At 41.4% G+C, this 19,857-nt stretch overlaps 1 protein-coding gene across 5 annotated transcripts in view; it reads right to left on the bottom strand.

Annotated features, from left to right (window-relative positions):
- Positions 1–705: 705 nt before the first annotated feature.
- Positions 706–19,857, bottom strand: part of Ntm (neurotrimin) — a 409,338-nt gene continuing 390,186 nt past the window's right edge. For 2 of the 5 annotated variants that reach the window (XM_027945471.2, XM_071617194.1), the window contains 3 exons: positions 18,616–18,736; positions 14,334–14,485; positions 706–809 (listed from right to left, as the gene is read on the bottom strand). In XM_027945471.2, the coding sequence (XP_027801272.1) occupies positions 706–809; positions 14,334–14,485; positions 18,616–18,736 (377 nt within the window). Of the gene's footprint in view, positions 810–5,762; positions 5,796–11,268; positions 11,305–14,333; positions 14,486–18,615; positions 18,737–19,857 lie in introns of all 5 variants that reach the window. The other 3 variants (XM_027945467.2, XM_027945468.2, XM_034636470.2) reach the window with 3 other exon arrangements.

Below are 19,857 nucleotides of genomic sequence, written 5' to 3'. Positions count from 1 at the left end.
GTTTTTGCACTAAGTTCTAGACTCATATCAGAAAATATAATTAATAAAATTAATAATGAATCAGAATCCCTTATTATCCATCATGTCCATGTAGTAAAATGAAAAACAGAAAAAAAAATGTTTAACAAGATTTTTTGTGACTGTTGTTTGTGGGATCGTTGTCGCTGTCAGGCTGTCTTGTCTCCTTTTTCTTTCTTTCTTTTTTAATTTCACATTTCATGACACACACAATGGTGGCGCAGTCTACCAAAGGGCCCGCCGTGGCACATCTGAGCCTGCATGGCTCACTCTGCGTTTGTCTCTACTGACGGATGGAATTTGGGATGGCCGACTCCAGAATGTTCCATGGTGGGGCACTTTAGTGGGCACGGCATCTGAGCCCTTGCCCACCCTGGCAACAGAGAGGTCACACGGTGCAGCTTGCGGGTGGGCCCAAGCCGGGTGTGCATTCTTCCCGTTTTGGGAAAAGAAAGAAAACTCAGTGGTACCTAAATATCTGAAAGGCAATTTTCAATTTCCTCTTTAAAACATTTTTTTTTTCTTTCCCAAAGTATTCTTTGTTTCCCTCCCTCGAATTTCTGTCCCATTAGGCTGTGTTTCTCTGAATTTCATTTGATTCTTATTGTTGCTGTCAGGTTGCCGTTGCGGTTGTGTTGTTGGTGCAGTGGCGGCAGCTTTCCCCCCCCAGGGGAAGTGGCACTCACATCAAAATTTGAGGAGCAGGTGCAAGACCAGAAGAGGGAGAAGCCAAATGCAGCCTGCCCTCCGTGACGACGTCCCATTGTTCACTTCGCTGACTGCGCCGGGGCCTGTGAAAAGAACGCACTGGTCATGAGCTGCCTGTTGTAAAGTGGAAGAAAATCCTGTGAGTGGCCTGGTCTGGTGTCATCAGACTTAGCTCTGCTAAGGCATCCCTAAAGGGGAGCATCGGCTATTTCAGGTCCAGCATTAGAAATGAACTTTCTCAAGCTTTGACCCATCCATGCACACAGGACACCATGGGAAGCCTTCCCTGGCAAGTAGAGAACTGGAGGCTCAGGTTAAAGCATCCTGCTGGCATCACTCCTTTACTGTATTATAAACATGCTAAGGCCATGGCTCAAGGTCGAGTTCAAGAAGGTGGCTGATGAATAAATATCCTACGTGGAGTTTCAATAAAATAAACCCTTGCAAAGTTTGTATTCTCACCCAACCCCTTCTGAGCTCTGACTGCCTTGATCATTCACACAACCCTCCAGCTGCTCAACCTGTTGTTCAGAAAAGGACCTGTTGAAAACAACAGTCTGTCTGCCGGCTGCTACTGCTGCATGGGGCACAGAGTCCATTCTGTCAATCACTCCATCTCAGGGTAGGGCGCTGGGTTCTACCTGGAGTGCTTGGCCTCTTCCCCATCTGGACAAGATAATAGCAGATGTAGCTCATGAATCAGATGCCCAAAGGCTCCAAATCAGCCCAACAGAGTGGAGGTGGGACAAAGTAAAGAAAGAGGAGGCTGTTTTCTGCATGGACATTGATGTAATTAAAGATTTAAATGGACTCTGGAGTACAGAAGACAAAACCAATTGGAGACCCATCCTGAAGGACAAGCAAGGGAAAGGGAGGGCACATTTCCCTATGAGGCACAGACAAACCAAGCCTGCAAAGCAGATGCTCTTTGAGATGGAGCTGAACACAAGAAGCAAGAGGACTTCGTGTCCAAAAATTTCCCTAGTAATTTCTCCATTGCTCTGAAACATCAGCTTTTTGGCTACTTAGACCATTGTGGCCGAGAAACCCCAATTCCAAATGGATCTATGATTCCTGAAAAGTACCTAAGTTTGGATGCCAGGTGACTTCGGTGACTGATTAACTAAGATACCTCTGTGATTGGGTGTGTCCTCACATTCTCTGCTGTCTTGATTTCACAGAGGTATTTAAAGCTGGTGATTATACTCAGTCCATTTCTTCACAGGGTTGAGAATAAGTAACAGAGCCTGAACCTGCTTGACTGACTTGGATGCTCAGCACTGGAGTCTCAGAACTGATTAAGTCAGTTCAGAATCAAACCTGGCTTTTTGATTCCATATGGGATTGTCCTGTCAAGGACATGACAAACTTCAGACCTAGGGCCACTACCCATGTGATTGTATTTTTTATCCCTTTGGAATAAATCTTTGATCTGGGGGTGGTAGCTAAATAGTCACAAGTTTGAGATGTAGCAGGGCAACTCTTGTTTCTCTGGTATCTGGTTCAGTTTTCTCAAGGCCAGAAGTTTGCAGCAGTGTAAATCCCCAAATTGAGAAATCCTCAGGAAATCTATTCTGCACTCCACCCTGCAAGGAGGTGACCTGCTGGGCAACACAAAACTGATGGCATCCTTGGGGCCACAAAAATCCTTGGTTACAAAAGGACATGCATGAGGATTTACATTTCAATTGCTGGTCCTTCAAGATAGGACACTAACTGGTTGTGTCTTCTGGAATCTAACTACTATGTTACCACACAAACCACCACTGTGATCTTTCAGAACATTTTCCTTGGAGCCAAAGGAAAGAAGCCATTTTCTGTCACTTTTAAGGGTAAGAAGCTATGTTTCTCTCCTCTGATAAAGTCTTTTCTTCTGGGCCACTCCAAGACCTTTCCCAACAAGAACCCTGCCTGGACCTGAGACTAAGGAATCTAAGAGACAAAGATTATCATTTCCAAGTCCTCCTGACCCAAAAGGCTTTTATGGGAACCCAGTCCCATGACTCCCCTGGACAGATCTAGTGGTCACGTTCCATCTCCATATATGCACATTGCCCAGAACAATTCCAAATGTGTCTTGCATACCTGATACCCTCTGCTCCTGGAAGGACCCAGAGTTGTCGGCACCTGAACTCTTGTTTCTTTTACCTATTTCACTCTTCTGAACACTCCACAGACACAGCTTTGAAATCAACTCTCTACTCAGTCTCAGAATACCACATCTCTTCCTATCAGCTCCCCACCATGGCTAACAAGATGCCTAGTGGTAAAGGAGTTAGAGAACAAATGCCAAATCCCTGAGAGCATCCTTCTCTCCTGCATTCCTCCTTGCAGGCCTGACCAGCAAACAGAACCAAGAGCCAGGTGTACAGCCCAACAGGGGCCTGACTTGCGTACCATGTAAGAAAAGGCTGAACATATTGTTTCTGGGTGGGGGATTCCATAGCTTAAGAGGTACCTGTGAGCTGGCAAAGGGCACCCCACAATGTCAAGTCACAATGGCCTGGAGGCTCTGCCCAGTGTTCTTTGTGGTGCCTTGTTTGGATACCCCTCAGAGTTCTTTTGAGGCTCTGCTTCCTGCTAAGAAGCACTATAGGGAGTCTTTCAAGACAGATTCTAACCCATTGTGTTAGGGACAATGTTTTCTACAGAAAACAGAAAAAGGGCACCAAGAGCCTCTCTATGGTTCCTCTTGCTTATAGCATTATCTTGGAGAAGCTCAGGGGCCTTTGGGCTCTCCTATTCAGGCCTGAGAAGGGGCTGTCAGAGTCACTGTGCATGAGGAATGCACATTGAGCATGCAAGTCCAGTCTGCCCACACCCTCTAGTCCACACAGGCAGTCCTTCTCCTCCCCATGACCCTAACTACTATGCTTCCATAGATTCTAGCAGGAAACTGGAGGAAGCAAGAGAGAAAGGGCAGGAGACAGAGGTGTTCCCTGAGGCACAGGTACCCCACACAATCCTCCCAAAGGAGACAGCAGGAATTATCCCCACCACTCCATTCACAAAATGTTCCCCACCTGGGCCTTGCCACCTGCTGCCTTGACCCCTCAAATCTGTTCTTTATGCTAATTCCAAGGTGGTGTTTCTATAATCCCAAATTAATCATGCTGCTAATCTGAGGCTTATAGTCTTAAGAAAAATGTTCAAACTTTTTTGGCAGAAAATGCACCCCACTGTATGATCTACCTGCTAGCTACCTTGTCAGCCTTTCTTCCTGCCTCATCTTCCAGTGCCTTTTGTCCCATGTAAAACAGGCACATGTATATACACTCAGGCATACCCACACACACATGGGTGGACACCCTCTAGCCATATTCTTTTTATTCCTCAACTTCACACATTCTGCCCCTCTATGAGAGATGTACTTCATCTAACTCACTCCCATTCTTTATTCTAGATTCTGTTCTGGCCTTCAATCACCTCTTCCAGGTAACCATTCTTAATCCACTTGGGTTGGTGCTCTCAGTATCTTATACATTCTCCTACTAAAACACTCCCCACCCCTGCCATATTCAAATTGTCTTTGTTTGTATAACTTGTAGTTTCTCCTCTGTTATACCGGTTTCTTAAAGGCAGAGTCTGTGTCTCATTGGCCTATGGCAGGTATTCAATAGATGTTTGTTGATGGAAGTAGAGAGTACTGTGACTCACACTGATGTGTCCATAATTACTTTATCCTTGTGTTTTCTTTCTCTTAAGATTATACTTGGGGAAAGAAATCAAACCAAATGAGAGGGAAAAAAAAAATTACTTTCCTATCTTGTCTTTGATTTACCTCAATTTCCTCTTCCAGATACCCTTCTTCCCTTTCTTTAACTGTCCAATAAAAGTCACTAAAAATTTTGGTGCTGAGTGAATGTCTACATAGAAGCAAAGTTATATGGACAAGGAATTCAGGTAGGATGCTTTCAGGTGGAAAGTTATCTATCACAGTACTGATGACACTCATATAGGAGATGCAGATTATTATCTCTTTTATAATAGATGGAGGCTTAAATTCAGAGAGCTTAAGTGGCTTTCCCCAAGTCCCCTGACTTCTGTCTCCAAAGGCAATTTTCTTCTCACTAACTCAGAGCTGCTTTTTTGTACAACTCCTGATCTTCAGGAAATAAAGAGAAGAAAGAGTGAGGCCCACAGTGATAACTGGGAACTGGCTAAGGTGGGCACCACAGACATATGACTGTTTTTTCCCACTCTAAATGAATGCTACGTTAAAAAAAAAAATGCTATGAGATGTGGTTGTTTGTCCAGGCAGACAAGAATCATAGTGTCCTGGGAGCTAGGCCTCTTAGAGTTGGTGCCTGCCAGAGTGACAGTTCTGTGCATCTGCCTGGCGATAGGGCCACACATTTGAGGCCTCTGTTCTTCATCCAGCCACACTTCCACTTCACATTGGATGTCTTTATTGCCTCTATCTCATTAGAGAGTTGCGGAAGCCTAAAGAGACTAATTACCAGGACAGTTAGGGTCCCAGAGAACTGTGATGAGTGTCAATTATCCATCGGAAACATCTGGCAGGAATGAAAGCCGCAAATAAGACATATTTTATTCCTAGCCAAGTGACTCACCCCAGAACCTCCCCCTTCCTCCCATTTCTCCCTCCCTCCCATCACTGCCCTTCCAGTTCCAAGTTAAAGAGAGGAAGAGAGAGAGAGAAGGGAATAAGCAAAGGGCAGCATGCAAGGCCAAGGTCTAAGAAGATCACTGCATTAGAGCATTCCTGTGCAAGGAAAGAGGCAGGCCTGGTACAGAGGAGCTCAGAGATGCAGCTATTCTGGGCACTGACAGGTGCTCATTAGTGCCGCCAGCAAAGACAAGTTAGACTTGTGCAAGTGGAAGCTACCCAGGGAGAATGGGATGTCCTTAGGGACAGGGTTAATAGAAATTGACACAGAGATGCTCAAGGTCAGGGAAGGGTTCCCTCTGGGCTGCTTCCTGGTGTGAGCTTAGAAAAGAAGGCATCCTGGAGGAAGGTAAAGAGTTTTACATACCCCACCAAGCAGCAGCTTCCTGAAAATAAATATACTAACCTTTCCAAGGGGTCAGGGCTGTAGTTTTCACTTCTAAAAGAAATTAAAAAACAGGCCACTGTTAAGATAGAAAGTAGTTAGAAGTGCTCACTTTGCCCTCAGATGGTTTTAGGAACTTGGTGATTCTTCAGGCCCAAGAGCTTCCCCAGGCCTCTTGAACCTGCTTCTCGTTGTCCTGACCAGAGCCCAGCACTCATAGTGACCCATGTCAATGTTCTAAGGCAGCTAGAAGTGAACTGGGGACTAAGAAAGGGTATAAGTAATGGTCAGAACAGACCACAGACTGAAGCAGAGCCAAAATATCCACCTCATTTTAACAGGAGACACCTCTGCAGCCTGAGCTGTCATGTCAAAACCTTTCTGTAAAACAAATTTCTTTATTTGGCTATCAGAGTAACTCCTAAGTGTTGAAGTGTGGGTCTTAAGTACAAAAGTGACTGGTACAGATGGATGTAAAATATCATAGTTTTAATATGGGTGCCCATGTTTGGTTTGAAATATAAAACTTTCACCTGATTTTAGCTATACATTTTCGAAACACCAGTGAAGAAGCTCTCAAGTGCCAGAAGAGCCCAGATGTTTAATGTTTGACTTTTCTTGATGAGTCAGACAATACCAGCTTGGTCCTGTTGGGTCTCATCTCTTTGGGTCACATGAGGCAGTAAAGATCCACACCTGTGCTGCCACAGTTGCACTTGATTCACCTCCTTGTAGAAATGCTGGGGAGCCAGTTCCTCTTTGTTGGTTAGACCAGGGAAGATTCCCAATTTGTTAGCTTCAAACTCTCGGAACACGTCACAGAGGCTCCCCAGCTCTTCTGTGGATAGGAGGTGTTTTTGTCTGGTCAGAAGTTGTAATCATCTCTAATCTCTTACTTCCCTCTTTAGCAGCCTCTGCAATTATTCACTTGGTACTGAGAGGGTGAAAAGTGTCCTTAAAGACTTTTGATTGAGGGGATGGCTTTGAAATCTATGTTAACTGACAAATGTCCTCACATATAGAAAGATAACCTAGATACAACTGTCTTCCTCAATGCAACTATAATGTTTGTTCAAAGTCAGATGAATACATACTTGTGCATTCAAGATCTCATTGTGTTTTTAAAGGCACAGATATATGATATCCGTCTCTATTGAAGTGGACTTTAGCAACCCTGAAAAATTGTTCTGAAGATATAAAAACATAAGTGGTGATCTATGGTTAAATATTTTATGACTGATGGAAGATGTGATGTAAAGTTGGGATAGTAGAAAAAGTACAGAAGTGATGGTTCTGTGTTGTCTGTGCCTTTAGCAGGGACAGTTCCCTAGAGTGCTCACTGGGCCCTTGAAAACAGCCAGAACTTTAGGATGGGCATTTTTTTACTAATGTTCTTATTCAGGTATCACTGATTTCTGGATCTCCCTGTATGAAAAAAGACAACTAGGATGAAGGCAGTTTGAAGAGAGACTTGAGAAGATGAATAGTCACACACATTTTACCCCCAAACCATAAGCAGTGCAATAAAGGGTAAGCTTGGGGAAGAGTCACCCACAGAGTGAAGGGGATGCTGGTTCAGACTTTTAGAGGAGGAACAGAGGACATTTCCATTTGGCAGTTGGGACTATCAGGAAGAGGGGGGAAAAATCAAAGGCAAAGTTCCTGCTCTAGACAACCAGAAGAGATTATCTGTACAGCAATGATCTGAAAACAACTTTAGCTTAATTGTTCCTGTCTAGCTCCCCCACTCCCCACCCCTGCTAATCTATAACAATCACTACTTCAAAGAAGTTCAATGCTAAAGTGCATCCATGAAGATAAAGAACAATTTGATACCCACCCATGACCTCAGCTAAAACTTAACCTTGGGTCTTTCCAGGTAGCAATGTGTCAATCCTTCCAGGTAAACAGAATGTTCTTGTACCCTTTCTTAGCACAGAAAGGGAAACCTAAGCATGATAAGCTTCATAGTTACTTTAAACCCACCATGCTGTGCTCTGGCCCATCATTCCTTTACTTTAGCACTAAGAAGTGATGTAAGAATGCTGCTCAATGTCAGTCCTCCAAAACATGCTTGACATGTTTCTGTTGGCTCTACCTTCTATAAATACAAATCTTGCTTGTGGCTTCAAAGCCAGTGCGAGCCACAGACTGAAGTGTTTGAATAAGATCTTGCTATCAGGAAAAGAAACAATCCCTGATAATCCAAGCATACATCTTTCTTCAGCAGGACCTTGACTGAAATTTAGTTGATCTCTTTGTTAATGATGCATTAAGAAGGAACCACACAGAGTGGGAAAATACAGTCATGAGAAAGAAAAAGGAAGGAAGAGAGGGAAGGGAAGAATGGGGATACAGGTAGAAAGAAAAGGAGGGGAAAGAGGGAAAAGAAAAGGGAGAAAGAAAAAGAAAAAAAGAAAATGCAAGGTAAAAGAATCCCCTACATACACCCTAAGTCTCCAACTGGTCAGTATTCAATGTTTCAGCTCAACTCATAGTGATTTATTTTTTCAGGAAAAAGCTGAATACTCATGGCTGAATCCAACAGTCAGGAAAGCTCTGGGCTGTTGTCTTATTTGAATAAGAAGCAGAGGTATGCTGGATGAGAACAGATATACCACCTTTCCAGAAAGAGGATGAGGGAAATTTTTCTTTTTGTACTTTCTCTTATTTTTAACATACAGGTGCCATAGAAATGCTAATTGTGGATGCCTTGGTGGCTTGGCCTAATTAACTATTTTTAATCCTCTGCAGGGAAGCACTGATCATCTTTTCTGTGGTTGCAATTGTTTCCTTCTGATATCTAGACTTTACTTTTGCTTCCCATTCTTTAATAAATTGGTTTGATGGTCACTGTGAGGTTCACAGGCATTAATCAGCCAACTTTTCCCAGCCCACTGATATCATCAAATCTGCCTTAATGCCTAGAAGATAAAAGACAAAGGGCCAGTGGATGGGAAATGAGCAGCCCAGGAGCCGCTGAGCTTGCAGTGTGGGCCCCCGCATACTGGCCTGTGCAGAAGTTTCATGAGGGATGGTTGGCATAGCACCGAGTCCTTATTTATCATTGCAAGAATCCTGCACCACCAAATATTAATACGAGAAGGTGACATGCAATCTGTTGTGTTTGCAAAAGGGAGGCAGAGAAATACTTCAAGGGTGGCAAAAAAATGCTGAGGAGGAATGAAATTCCCTTATCAGAATCCTTCTAGTCTATCCAGATATTGTGTAGCAAAATAGCTTTGAACTTCTCTGAAAAACCAGTGTTCCCTGTCAGTGGAAATCCACATGTTGGTATAAATCTTTCTTACACTTCTCTGATAAGATGTGCATAACTTGAAGGTATTCCCTAAGAAAATAGGTTGCTCTCTATTGCATCAGAGAGTAGCAAAGGAAGAAGGAAAACTGAGCACAGATGAATGAGGTGAGTGTGCCCAGGGTCAAGGTCTGTTTCCTTTAAAATATTCCTAGTTGTATCAAAAAGTCCAGCAGCTATACTAAAGACCACATAACTCAGCTGTCAGAATATTGCAAATGTCTATGACTTACTACTTCTGGTTGGTGGGATGAGGGACTGAACACTTCAAGAGAATGAAATTAGAAAGTTGGCATAGAGATCATTCCACCCAAATCAATCAGTTCACAAAAATAAACATATAAATAAAATAAAATCACTGGGGGAGGGAAGAGAGAGTGAGATATATATATATATATATATATATATATATATATATATATATATATAGAGAGAGAGAGAGAGAGAGAGAGAGAGAGAGAGAAAACAACCCAGCTCTCTCTTGGCAGGTAGAGCCTGATAACAATGTCTCCAGCTCCAAGTCCCATATTCAGCCACTAGGTAAAGTGTTCAGGTTGTTTTTATTTTTGTTTCAGCTTGGTTTTGTTGCTGATGACTTTGATGTGAAATGATGCATATAACTTTAGCTGAATATATTAGCTTATTAGAAACCACTACCCAAGTTTCAAATGTTTCTTATTCCTCTGAGAATAAAGCCTTAAGTAGCCAGAATTAGCTTAGTAACTTCTGAAGGCACTTCTGAAGAATCATTTGTTGTAAGTTCAGTCCCTCCTTCCTTTAATACCATTTATGTTGGCTACTTTTCTAATGCTGTTTCACATCTGTGACTATGTCTCACATGGAGGTTCAATAATCATACATTAAATCATAACTTGAATCTGAATATGTTCATTTACTTTCCTCTTCCTTCCTCTTTCTTTCTCTCGTTTTCCTGTTCATGGTTCATTACCAAGTTACTATATATCACTAAGGTGAACTATGCAGCCCTGACTCTTTTCAAGATACAAGCATTTTTCCTCATTTGTCAAACAGCTCCTCACATAATTGATTTCTTTCTCTCTTCCCATCCACCTCCCAGGTCTAAAACTGTCCTTCTATGATCATTTGCACAGTTAGAATGTGAATGGGTGAACAGGATGAACATCTGGAATGTGAATGGTGGAACAGGGTAAGGTGGGAAGAGGGAGGTGGGAAGGTTGGGCTGGGAGGTGGGAAAAACCATTCCCCTCATTCTTTTCACAAGCTGTCTTTCTGCTGGACTATTGCTGGACTCAGCACTGTCCTTAAGAGGAGAACTACAGCACCCAAAAGGCACCAGTTTTATTCTACCCCTCAGCCCAAATGCTCAGGCATGTTCTTAATGGGTCATTTACACTAGATTAGTGGACATGAGAAAAGAACTTGATGTGGAAGGGATGTCAAGGGGCTGGGAAAAGGATTTGAAGGATGAGTTAATGGACCCCATAGGATGCTCCATGAAGGAATGGTCTCCATCGAAGTAACTCTTTCTCTTTGACTTGTATCTGGAGATTCAAAATGCACCTGTTTCAAAGTCTTTTTATTACATATTTTCAAGTTGAATGTTGTCTGATTCTGTAAGGTAGATAAGACAAATCGACTGTATTTTATAGAAGAGGAAATTGAATAAAGTTTAATGACTTACCCCAAAACAGAGAACTACGGAAGGTCAGGCTCTGAACTAAAAGGGAAGGCACCCTCTCTAGATCATTACTTGTAGGCAAACATGCATGCTGCACCAGCCTGCTTCCCTCCCTTGGAGAGTCATGTGAGCCAAGTGATGCACTTGATGGAATATTTCAATCATCCATATATATGTGTTTGACCTTGTTGCTGAGGGACTATCAATAGGATTCTTTATGAAAGCTGCTCAGTTGGTTTTAATTCAGATGTAGTTTTAACCTTTTGCCTTCATGCTAATCTCTGGGTTTTGAGATGTGAATGATATTTATTTTCCTTTCCCTTCCCAGACCTCCTGGGGCATTGTGGGCAAGGGGTGAGCAGAGAAAAGAGAATTGTCATTGGATTTTCACCAGATCCCAATAACTTCCTTAAAGAGCCTTCCACCACCATCTTCTAAACAACTTTACTGAAAGGAGTGTCAGGTAATGCACAACAGGGGAAAGGGAGAGGAGTGGGGGCTCTGGGATTGAAGGGAGGGGAGAGAAAACATAAAGCAAGGGGGATACTGACCTTGCAACAAAGTTGAGCTTGTAGGCTCATTTAGTTCTAAATCGGGTGAGGGACAACAAGAGAGAAAAATGAAAACAAACACATATATTATATACAGTAGCTATATATTTGTCATATATAGTTTGTATACTGTTTTTTTACAAGCATTTTTGGAGAAATGGATAAATAAAGGAAGACACAAAAACCAAAGGTGGTAGGACAAGGTGCAGCAAGAAAAACACTGAGATGCTTTATGTTTCGTATTGGATGGGATGGTTGGGAAGAACAGGACCTGGCCACTGTATATATTTTCCAGTACAAATGAATTCACTTGTCACTTGTGCTGAGTTGAGGTTCTGATTTGAAACAAATGGCTGAAGCCTCTTTCCAGAGAGATTTCTCTCCCATATCCTCACCCCTGGTGTTTCAAAGAAGTTCAACTTCAAGAACTTCTGATCCCATGGCAATATGATTGGAATATGATCTCCCAGAAATCACTGATTCAGGGATGTGGCAGCAGAATTCTCGTGTTTACTGCCAGTTCTGCAATCCCAGAGATCAGATGCTTGGAGCCCACTTAGTTTGAGATAGGAATGAGCATGCTGTTTCTTTTCTTAAGTCTCCCAAGATCCTTATCACAATGGAAATATCTTGCATCAGAATCCCTCACTTTTCAATGTCTAGGAAACATGGAAAGAGCATGCAGTTTGTGTACAAGGTGGTGGCAAAATTATGAAAATTTAGCTGGCTTTCTGGAGAATGAACTTCATCATGAATTCATATACTCATGTGAAGTAAATGCTGCTGCTTTCCCATCTGCCTAATCTGCTTGATAGAACTTAAAGGAAAATGACATGGAAAATCTCCTAATAAATTTATATTTGTCAAAAGACTTCATTGATAGGAGCCTCAATGATAATGATGATGGGCAACTTGATAAAAAAAAAATAAGCTCAATAATGAGCTTAGAAGCCATGATAATGTCTGCACTAGACTTGGCTTGAATTAATGGGTTGAAAATGCTCATCTTCAACATTAATGGGGTTAATCTTTGAGAATTCCTGCATTAAAGAGGACCCCACATGTACCCATTCATCTTTGTTTGACCCAGTCTTCTAAACTTATTCACATAGGTACCATCATTTTATAATGTTGGTTTTAGAGAACCCTGGACTCTAGAAAGCTGACAATGGCTGAAGTACCCCCAAAGTTAGCACAGGTTGAATGCTTTTAAAGCAATGGGGGGAGGGCAGGGAGAAGAAGGAGTTATAATGGTCACAAATGGGTTTGCTGAGTGTGTTTATGACACATGGTTCACTACTTGTCATAAACTCCAGTTATTTCACTCCTTTTTTTTTTTCTTTTAAGTTTGCTGCTTCTCCCTATTCTCATCTTGAGAAGGGTTAAGGGGAGGAGGCTAGGGGATTAGACAGTAGTGATAAAGTCAATGGCAAAGCCATTTTCTGCATCCAAATCAGAAGAAAGAAAAGGTCAGAGGAGGAGGAAGACTATTTATAGGAATCAGGACTCCTGTGGCTGCAGAGTAGGACTTGGGAAGCTGTAGAAGGGAAAGTGTGGAAGAGCTTAGATTTGCAAGACAGAGGAAGGAGTGGCCTGTTCTTTTCTAATTCTGGCCCTCTTGCCTGCAGACAGACATCTGTCAAAAAAAAAAAAAAAAAAAAAAGGCCTGACAAATGTGAGGGCACTCATGACTCTCCCTGTGTGAGAGATGCCAGGCAGATCAATCACTCTAATCATAGCTCTGCCCATTCTGTGCTAGAGGCTCTGGGATCAAGGGCAGCCTTCCTTTTCCCAGTCCTCTCAGATAAAGCTGGGCTTTATTTTATGTGCAGAACAAGAGGCTGGGAGAATGTGATTTGGAAGCAAAGATGTCACAATGGAACATACACTGCTACTGAGGTCATATGGCAGGGTTAGGGCAGGGGTGTGGCCCTTGAGGCGATGGATTATCCAGGATTTCTGGGAATAACCACAATTTATGTCTTTGCCAATTATCTGTCAAAGTCCCCATTTTTTCCCCTTTTATGTTACATTTAAGAGTACTTTTCAACATGGGGTTTTTGGAGAATGGATTTGAAAAGTCCCAGAACCACTAAGTGTGGTGGGGGTGTGGAGGGATTTGCACAAAAGGCAACCAGAAATTAACCATTTGATGTGCAGGGAATATTTGCATCCATCAAGGTGCCAAGCCATTGCCAGGCACCTGTAGGTCTGTCTGTTGACACACAGGGACATAGGCTCACCTCTGCATAGACAGTCTCTGGGCAGAGAGGTGGGGCATCCAGGGTCTACCAGAGAGCTGGTTCACTTGCTTCTGGCAATAAGATAGTTGCCAAATGCATAATGAAATTAGAGCAACTTGCCTTATATACATTAATCCTTTAATAAAGAGTTGTTTAGGAAATGAATGCATGAATGACTATGCAACATATTTCAAGATGATGGTTTGGATGGATGAATGTTTTAATCCAGCCAGACAATATCCAATGGTACAAGTGGGGAACTTGGAAAATCCTCATTTTCTACATTATTTCTCCCTCTGAAATTAATATTATTAAGGATCCCAAGACCTGTGATTCTATTCTGATGAATACAATTTGATTTATCTTATTTTCCAAAAGATGGAAAAACATTTTAGAAAAGGGAACATGTTATATTAACCCAGTGAGGAAAATATTGAAATAGTAAATACTCTTCTCTGGGCTCTTTACTATTTTACTCAATTATAGTCTCCTTGTCAGTTTAGAAGACACCACTGAGGAAACAAAAACAAAAACATAAATGTCATTTTTAGCATCTCAAAGCCTTTTCTTCCTGATTTAGAATTTTTCTCATTATAGAATGTAATGAAAATTCTGTTTCATTTCTATTTTCCCATTCAAGATATCTACTTTCATACCTGCATTCTCTCTTTCTCCTCTCTTCTTTTTCATCTTTCTTTCCCTCTTGCCTGCTCAACTCACCTTTGATACCCATCCTTCTAGAGCCTCCTCCCTAGCTTCTTCCCCACAGGGACTCTCCCCACTTCACACTCTCTCAGTGCCCAGCTCAGGGCACATTCTCACCAAATAATGTGATGCTGGCATTGGTGTGGCCCAACTTGTTTGAGGCCACACAAGTGTAGTTCCCGTAGTCATGTTCAGAGACATTGAAAAAGATGAGTTTTGACAGGAAAGGTCTGTTTTCCACTTTGACTCCCTTCTTTCCTTCAATCAGTCTAAAACAAACAAGAGACATAAAGAGAAGAATAAAAAGACATGGTCAGTTTCTCTCATAGGATGGAAATAGACTCTAGAATTAATGAACTTCTCATTGTTTCCCCATCACATATTATAATAACCCCACTATTTCCTCCTCTCAATGATACCCTATGTTCATTCACAATGCACAGGTGATCATAGTGCTCCATAGTGCTCCATGCCCATGGAGATACTCTAAAAAGGATGGCATATTTCCTATGGCCATATTTCAGTCTTCTGAAAAGAAATGCATCATTTTACTCTTGCTACCTCTTAGTTATGCCACAACAATATACACCATCATCTCTCTGGCCTTTAGGAGACTATCATTCATGCAGTGGATAAGGGAAAGTACGTATTTGTCTGGAACTGTTGATGATGTTAATGAAAGTGATGATGATGATGATGATAACAATGATGATGTTGATGATGACAATGAAAAACTGAAGCTTCAAAGAGATGCATGACCTGAAAGGTTTGAAAAACACTATTTTTTCAAGCACTTGGGCAATACAAATTTTCCATAAGTACTTGAGACATTCTACAGATAAGACTTTTTTTTTTTTTTTTTTTTTTTTTTTGCAGGGGCGGATCTGGGAAAAGAAGAAAATAATCAAGGATTATTTTCATATCAGGGAACTCTGAAGGACTTAGGAAGAGTGATCGCCCCAGGGTATCATAGGGGATCAATCTGGGAAGGATTAGAAATTACTAAGAATATGACTTTGTAGAATCAAGACAGTCTCTGTGAGCAATCAATGTGGCAGGAAAATATGCCAAGAAAAGTGCTTTACATCAACCTTTTACTTTCCCTGAAAATTTGTATTCCTTGCCCAGAAGCTCATTCTGTGCTATAGGAAAGAGAAAAAAAAAATATTGGGGAGAAAACATTCTTCATAAAAGATCATGGAAAACATGAACAAATGCCTAAGTTGACCGTTTAGGGCCTGGATGGAGCAAAACTTGCAGTGAGAAAATGATGTCAAGTGGGGATGAGCACTGAATCAGGCCCAGGGGACATGCACTGGGGCAAATGGCTGGTATTGAAATCACCAAACCAAGAAGGACGATATTCATGGCAGAAAGGAAAAGTGAAGCTCAGCAAGACAATGATGAAGAGATGCTTTGTCAACTATAAAATGTTTTTCAGTGTAATGTGTTTTTCTGGTGTAAGACAAGAGGATCCCTGTCTGTCCCTGGGTTATGGTGTATTTTAGCATAGAGTGTAGCTGGTTTGTATCATCAGAAACCTCATCTCTGTGAGATTACAGAATGATCCTCTCCAGCACAAAAACTTATGATGGTAATTTTATCAGAAGAGAGAAGCAGGTTCTAGTTTATGTTCTCACCCATCTGCCAAGAAAGTTGGTTGAGGGATTTGCATTGCTTTTCATTATGAAGATGTTTCCTCTGGGAGACTTCCTGCCTAAAAATCAAGGTACAGTGAACTGGCCTGAGTCCACAGACTTCATTAAAATGCTTGCACTGTGCAAAAGGAATCCTGCTGTGGTCAGAAACCACTTTTATATTTCCAGCTTATTATGTCTCCATTGCTTCTCTAGGGGGTACTGTCCCAGAAAGCCTCCCAACGCCACCACCAGAAGGCTTCCATAAGCCAGTCAAAGTATTGATCCCTTTCTCAGTTTTGATGGTGTTCCTCAGAGAAAGAAGAATCCTTCACATCAGAACTAAGCTGTGAATTAGATTTTGGCTCCATAGTGGGAAGCAACTCACCGGAAGCAGGTTCCTGCTTGACAGCTTTCAACTGTCTTTAGCTAAAAACAGTGTAGGGTGGCCAGTATCACTTTGCAGCACTTCACAGCTCCTGGGATGACAGCTTTCCCCTTCTCCATGTGTTCACACTCTGCCCACCCCCATCCAGTACTGCTACGAGGCTTCAGTTTCTTAATGAAGTTGTAGATTTTCATTTGCTAATGCTTCTGTAGTTGGGTGGCCCTTATTAAGTGCAGAATTCCAATTCCTCTGCTTCAGATTGACAACACACACAAAGTAGTAGGTGGTGGCGTGGTACTAGTACGATGCCAAAAGATTTCTACCATAAACTTTAAGAACACTGCCTGTCCCCACCAGATTCTTTTCATTTTCCCTCAGAAATCAGCTCATCTCCCTGATAATGGGAGATGGGTTAAGAACTATTCTCCTCCAGTGGCGGATGTGATATTCTTTCTGAGAGTTGCCTGATGGAGATTGCCTGGTAGCTCTGGTGGCACAGACACAGCTGACTGTGACAAGGACCACAAGGCAGGGATACTCTTGTCCAGCCAGGTGCCAGGAGAAAAGGCAACTCCATTCCATGAGAGAACACTGGAAAGGAATAAATGAATGAGTCGCAAATAGAGAAAAATCAGTGGAAAAGGGAGCAAAGGAGAATCCATAAGAAGAACTAAAATAAAAAAGGAAGCAAAGCTGCCTCAGCCAGGACCTCTGAGAAGCACCATTAACAAACATCACAGTCTCCTTTCTCCTCCTTGGTAAATGTTGGGGCAGACCGTGGCCCCCTCTGTGGTTGCTGTGAAAAGAAGAAACCTCTCCATTTATCTCAACATTGGCCATTTGTGCTGTATTTTCCTCAGCATATTTTGAGAGCTTGCTTTCCCCCTATATTTTGTTTCTATTTTTCTCTTATAAAGAATTAGAATAATGGGATGCAGCTGATTAATTTTCACTAAGACCTAGATAATTCAAGATTCAAGAACTGACCCTGCAGCTCAATAGTGTTTTGTTTTGTGTTGTTCTTTTGTTGTTTAGTATTTTTTTTTTCATCATAGATCTTTATGCCTCAGCTTCCTCCTAGTACATAAGAAGGGTGGTGAAGAATGATGGGGATTGGTGAATTCTTGAAAGAAAGACAAAAGCCAATTTTATTTCTTTCTATTTCTTTGTAAGTTTATTTCCCCTTTTCCTATGTCAGTTCTTTCATTCATGAAATGGGCAGGATGAATATAGCACTCTTCACCAGAGGCTTCCAGATATGTCCTTAAAATGTAAAAAGGATTGCTTGTCACTTGGAGGGGTTATGATTAATAAGGTCATGAATCTTACGATTGTGTGATAGTCCCAAATGAAATTCATTTATTGATTCAAAAAGTAGAAGAATATTCCATGTTTGACTTAAAGAAAACCAAGATGCATTGAACATAGTGTATGTAGCATCAAATTAGTTGTGGTACATCAAATAGTGTATGGGCAACAAATTGCTGAAATTTCTCACATCACTCTTCTTTGATTTTCCTCTCTGTTTTTTCCCCTAATCAGCCCTCAGCCTCCATCACTCCTTCTTCTTCTACCCATAGACCTCAGGACATTTTTGCATTCCTAGCACCAACACCTCCATTTTTATGAAAATATTCTGAACAGACAGCACTTGCACATTTATTTTTGTTGTTCATCCACCTTAAAAATAGCTCTTTGATAACGGTAATTGCCATGTTGCCGGGCTGTACTGAGTTGCTGATCCCTGCACTGACATGCCATTTGATAACTCCTCAAAATGATCATCTTCAGTGACTCACAACAAATATCCCAATGATGGCTGCAACAATAGGGAGGAAGGGAATAGCCCCAATTCTTTTCTCCTACAGAGAAAGAACAACCTGGACACAAAGGAAAGGTTAAATCAGGTCATGGACTCTTGCACGCATTACTGATGGTGTCTGGAATTTAAGTGGAGAACTGCCAGCTGCGGCTAACTTATGTGCCCCTCCCAGAACCCCTCAGTCACCCTTTAAAGCAAGCCTGAGAATGTGTTAAAAATAGCTTCAGGCAGAACACATTATTTTCTTGGCCTGGAAAAAATCTGCTGGCCTTTAGAAATTTTCTGGTGGCCTTTCTTTGGCAATTTTTGCTTTCCTAAAAATATGCTACCTTTCAGGCCTGTTCATAATTCTGCATGGTGACATAAAAAAACCTAGCTGAATTTTATTGATGTTAAGGAAAGACTTGTTTGCAATTATTTTCCCCCTACAGGTAGGAGAACCTTAGAAGAGAATTTTACTGGAATTTATTTGCAAACATCTGGAATCAGGAACCTGAAAAAAAGCTTTTTTCTGAGGAGAAAGGATGAGGACTGGAGATGAGAGGACGTTACCTTTTGTCATCCTTGTACCACTGGAATTCTGCTGAGGGAACTGCTGAGGCTTCACACTGCAGAGTCCCCTTCTGTCCCACAGGGACACCTGTACCCTTAGCTTCTGAAATGTATGGTGGATCTGCGGAGAGAAGACATTCCACCGCATTTCAAAGTGCATTTCAAAAGAAAAAAGCCTGCCTTATTCATTCGTGGATTTTGTTGGTTACTCTCTGCCCTACTTTTGTTAACTTGCTCTGTCAAATTGCTGTAAATTGTGCCAGAGAATGAAAACATTTTCAATGTCATTCTAAGGAAAAGCATGATCTTTCTAACATAGATTGCTTCTGTTCTCCTCTGTGCAGAGGTGGGATGACCAGATATTCAGGTATATTTCCTGTGAAAACTTGTTAACTTTCATAGGATGATGCCAACATATCAACCCTATACTTCATGGGTTGACAGTCAGCTACTTTAATCAGCCTTATAGAATTTCTATACACCAGGTTCTTGCCAAAGTATATAACCTCAAACTATTCAATTCCCATCAAAAGCTCAGTTACAAGAAATAATATTCATGGAAAATTGCCTGAAGGATATATAGATCAGTCATTTTTCTAAGTATTCTGACATGGATTCCTGAATTCACCCAAACCAAACTAGAGCTACATACTTGGTTTGCATTCATTTGAAGTCTTTACCAAACTATCCATGACACTCCAACAGTTTGCACTGAGAGGTATTAAAGAAGAAGACACAATATACTTGCTGTTCTATTTGTTGCAGAAATAATATCATACATGATGTGTTGAGTTATCTCAAAATGTTCCATTTGTGAAGACACCTGAAGAGAATTTTCTCTACAGTCTCAATGCCAGGAAAAGCAGTGTTTCTCCCAAGCAAATAAATTGCTTTTTATCTTATGGATAGCATAAATCTTAAAGCAAGTGATGTTTCTTCTCTTTGCTCTACCAATTCAAAGCTATATACAGGACCTGAACTTAGCCACTTAGTGGTATGTATTTCATGTGCTGATCTTCCCTAGCTTTTACTCATTTTTCTTAATATAGTTTTCCTTTGCTTCAATTTCTTTACATTTTAGGTTCATCTTTATGAGTTGGAAATAATTTTAAGTCCTTTTAAAATTGTGATAGAGTAAAAAATATCATAATAGCATAAAACTGATAGCCTTGTTAAATGTACTTTCTTACTCATTAAAGAGCTTCATATTACCTAGGTCCCAGTAGTACTGTATCCTTGTTG

The sequence above is a fragment of the Marmota flaviventris genome, chromosome 9 (genome assembly GCF_047511675.1).
Source record: "Marmota flaviventris isolate mMarFla1 chromosome 9, mMarFla1.hap1, whole genome shotgun sequence".
Lineage (NCBI taxonomy): Eukaryota > Metazoa > Chordata > Mammalia > Rodentia > Sciuridae > Marmota > Marmota flaviventris.
Note: the sequence above shows the minus strand (reverse complement) of the source record. Positions and strands in the feature narration are given on the sequence as shown.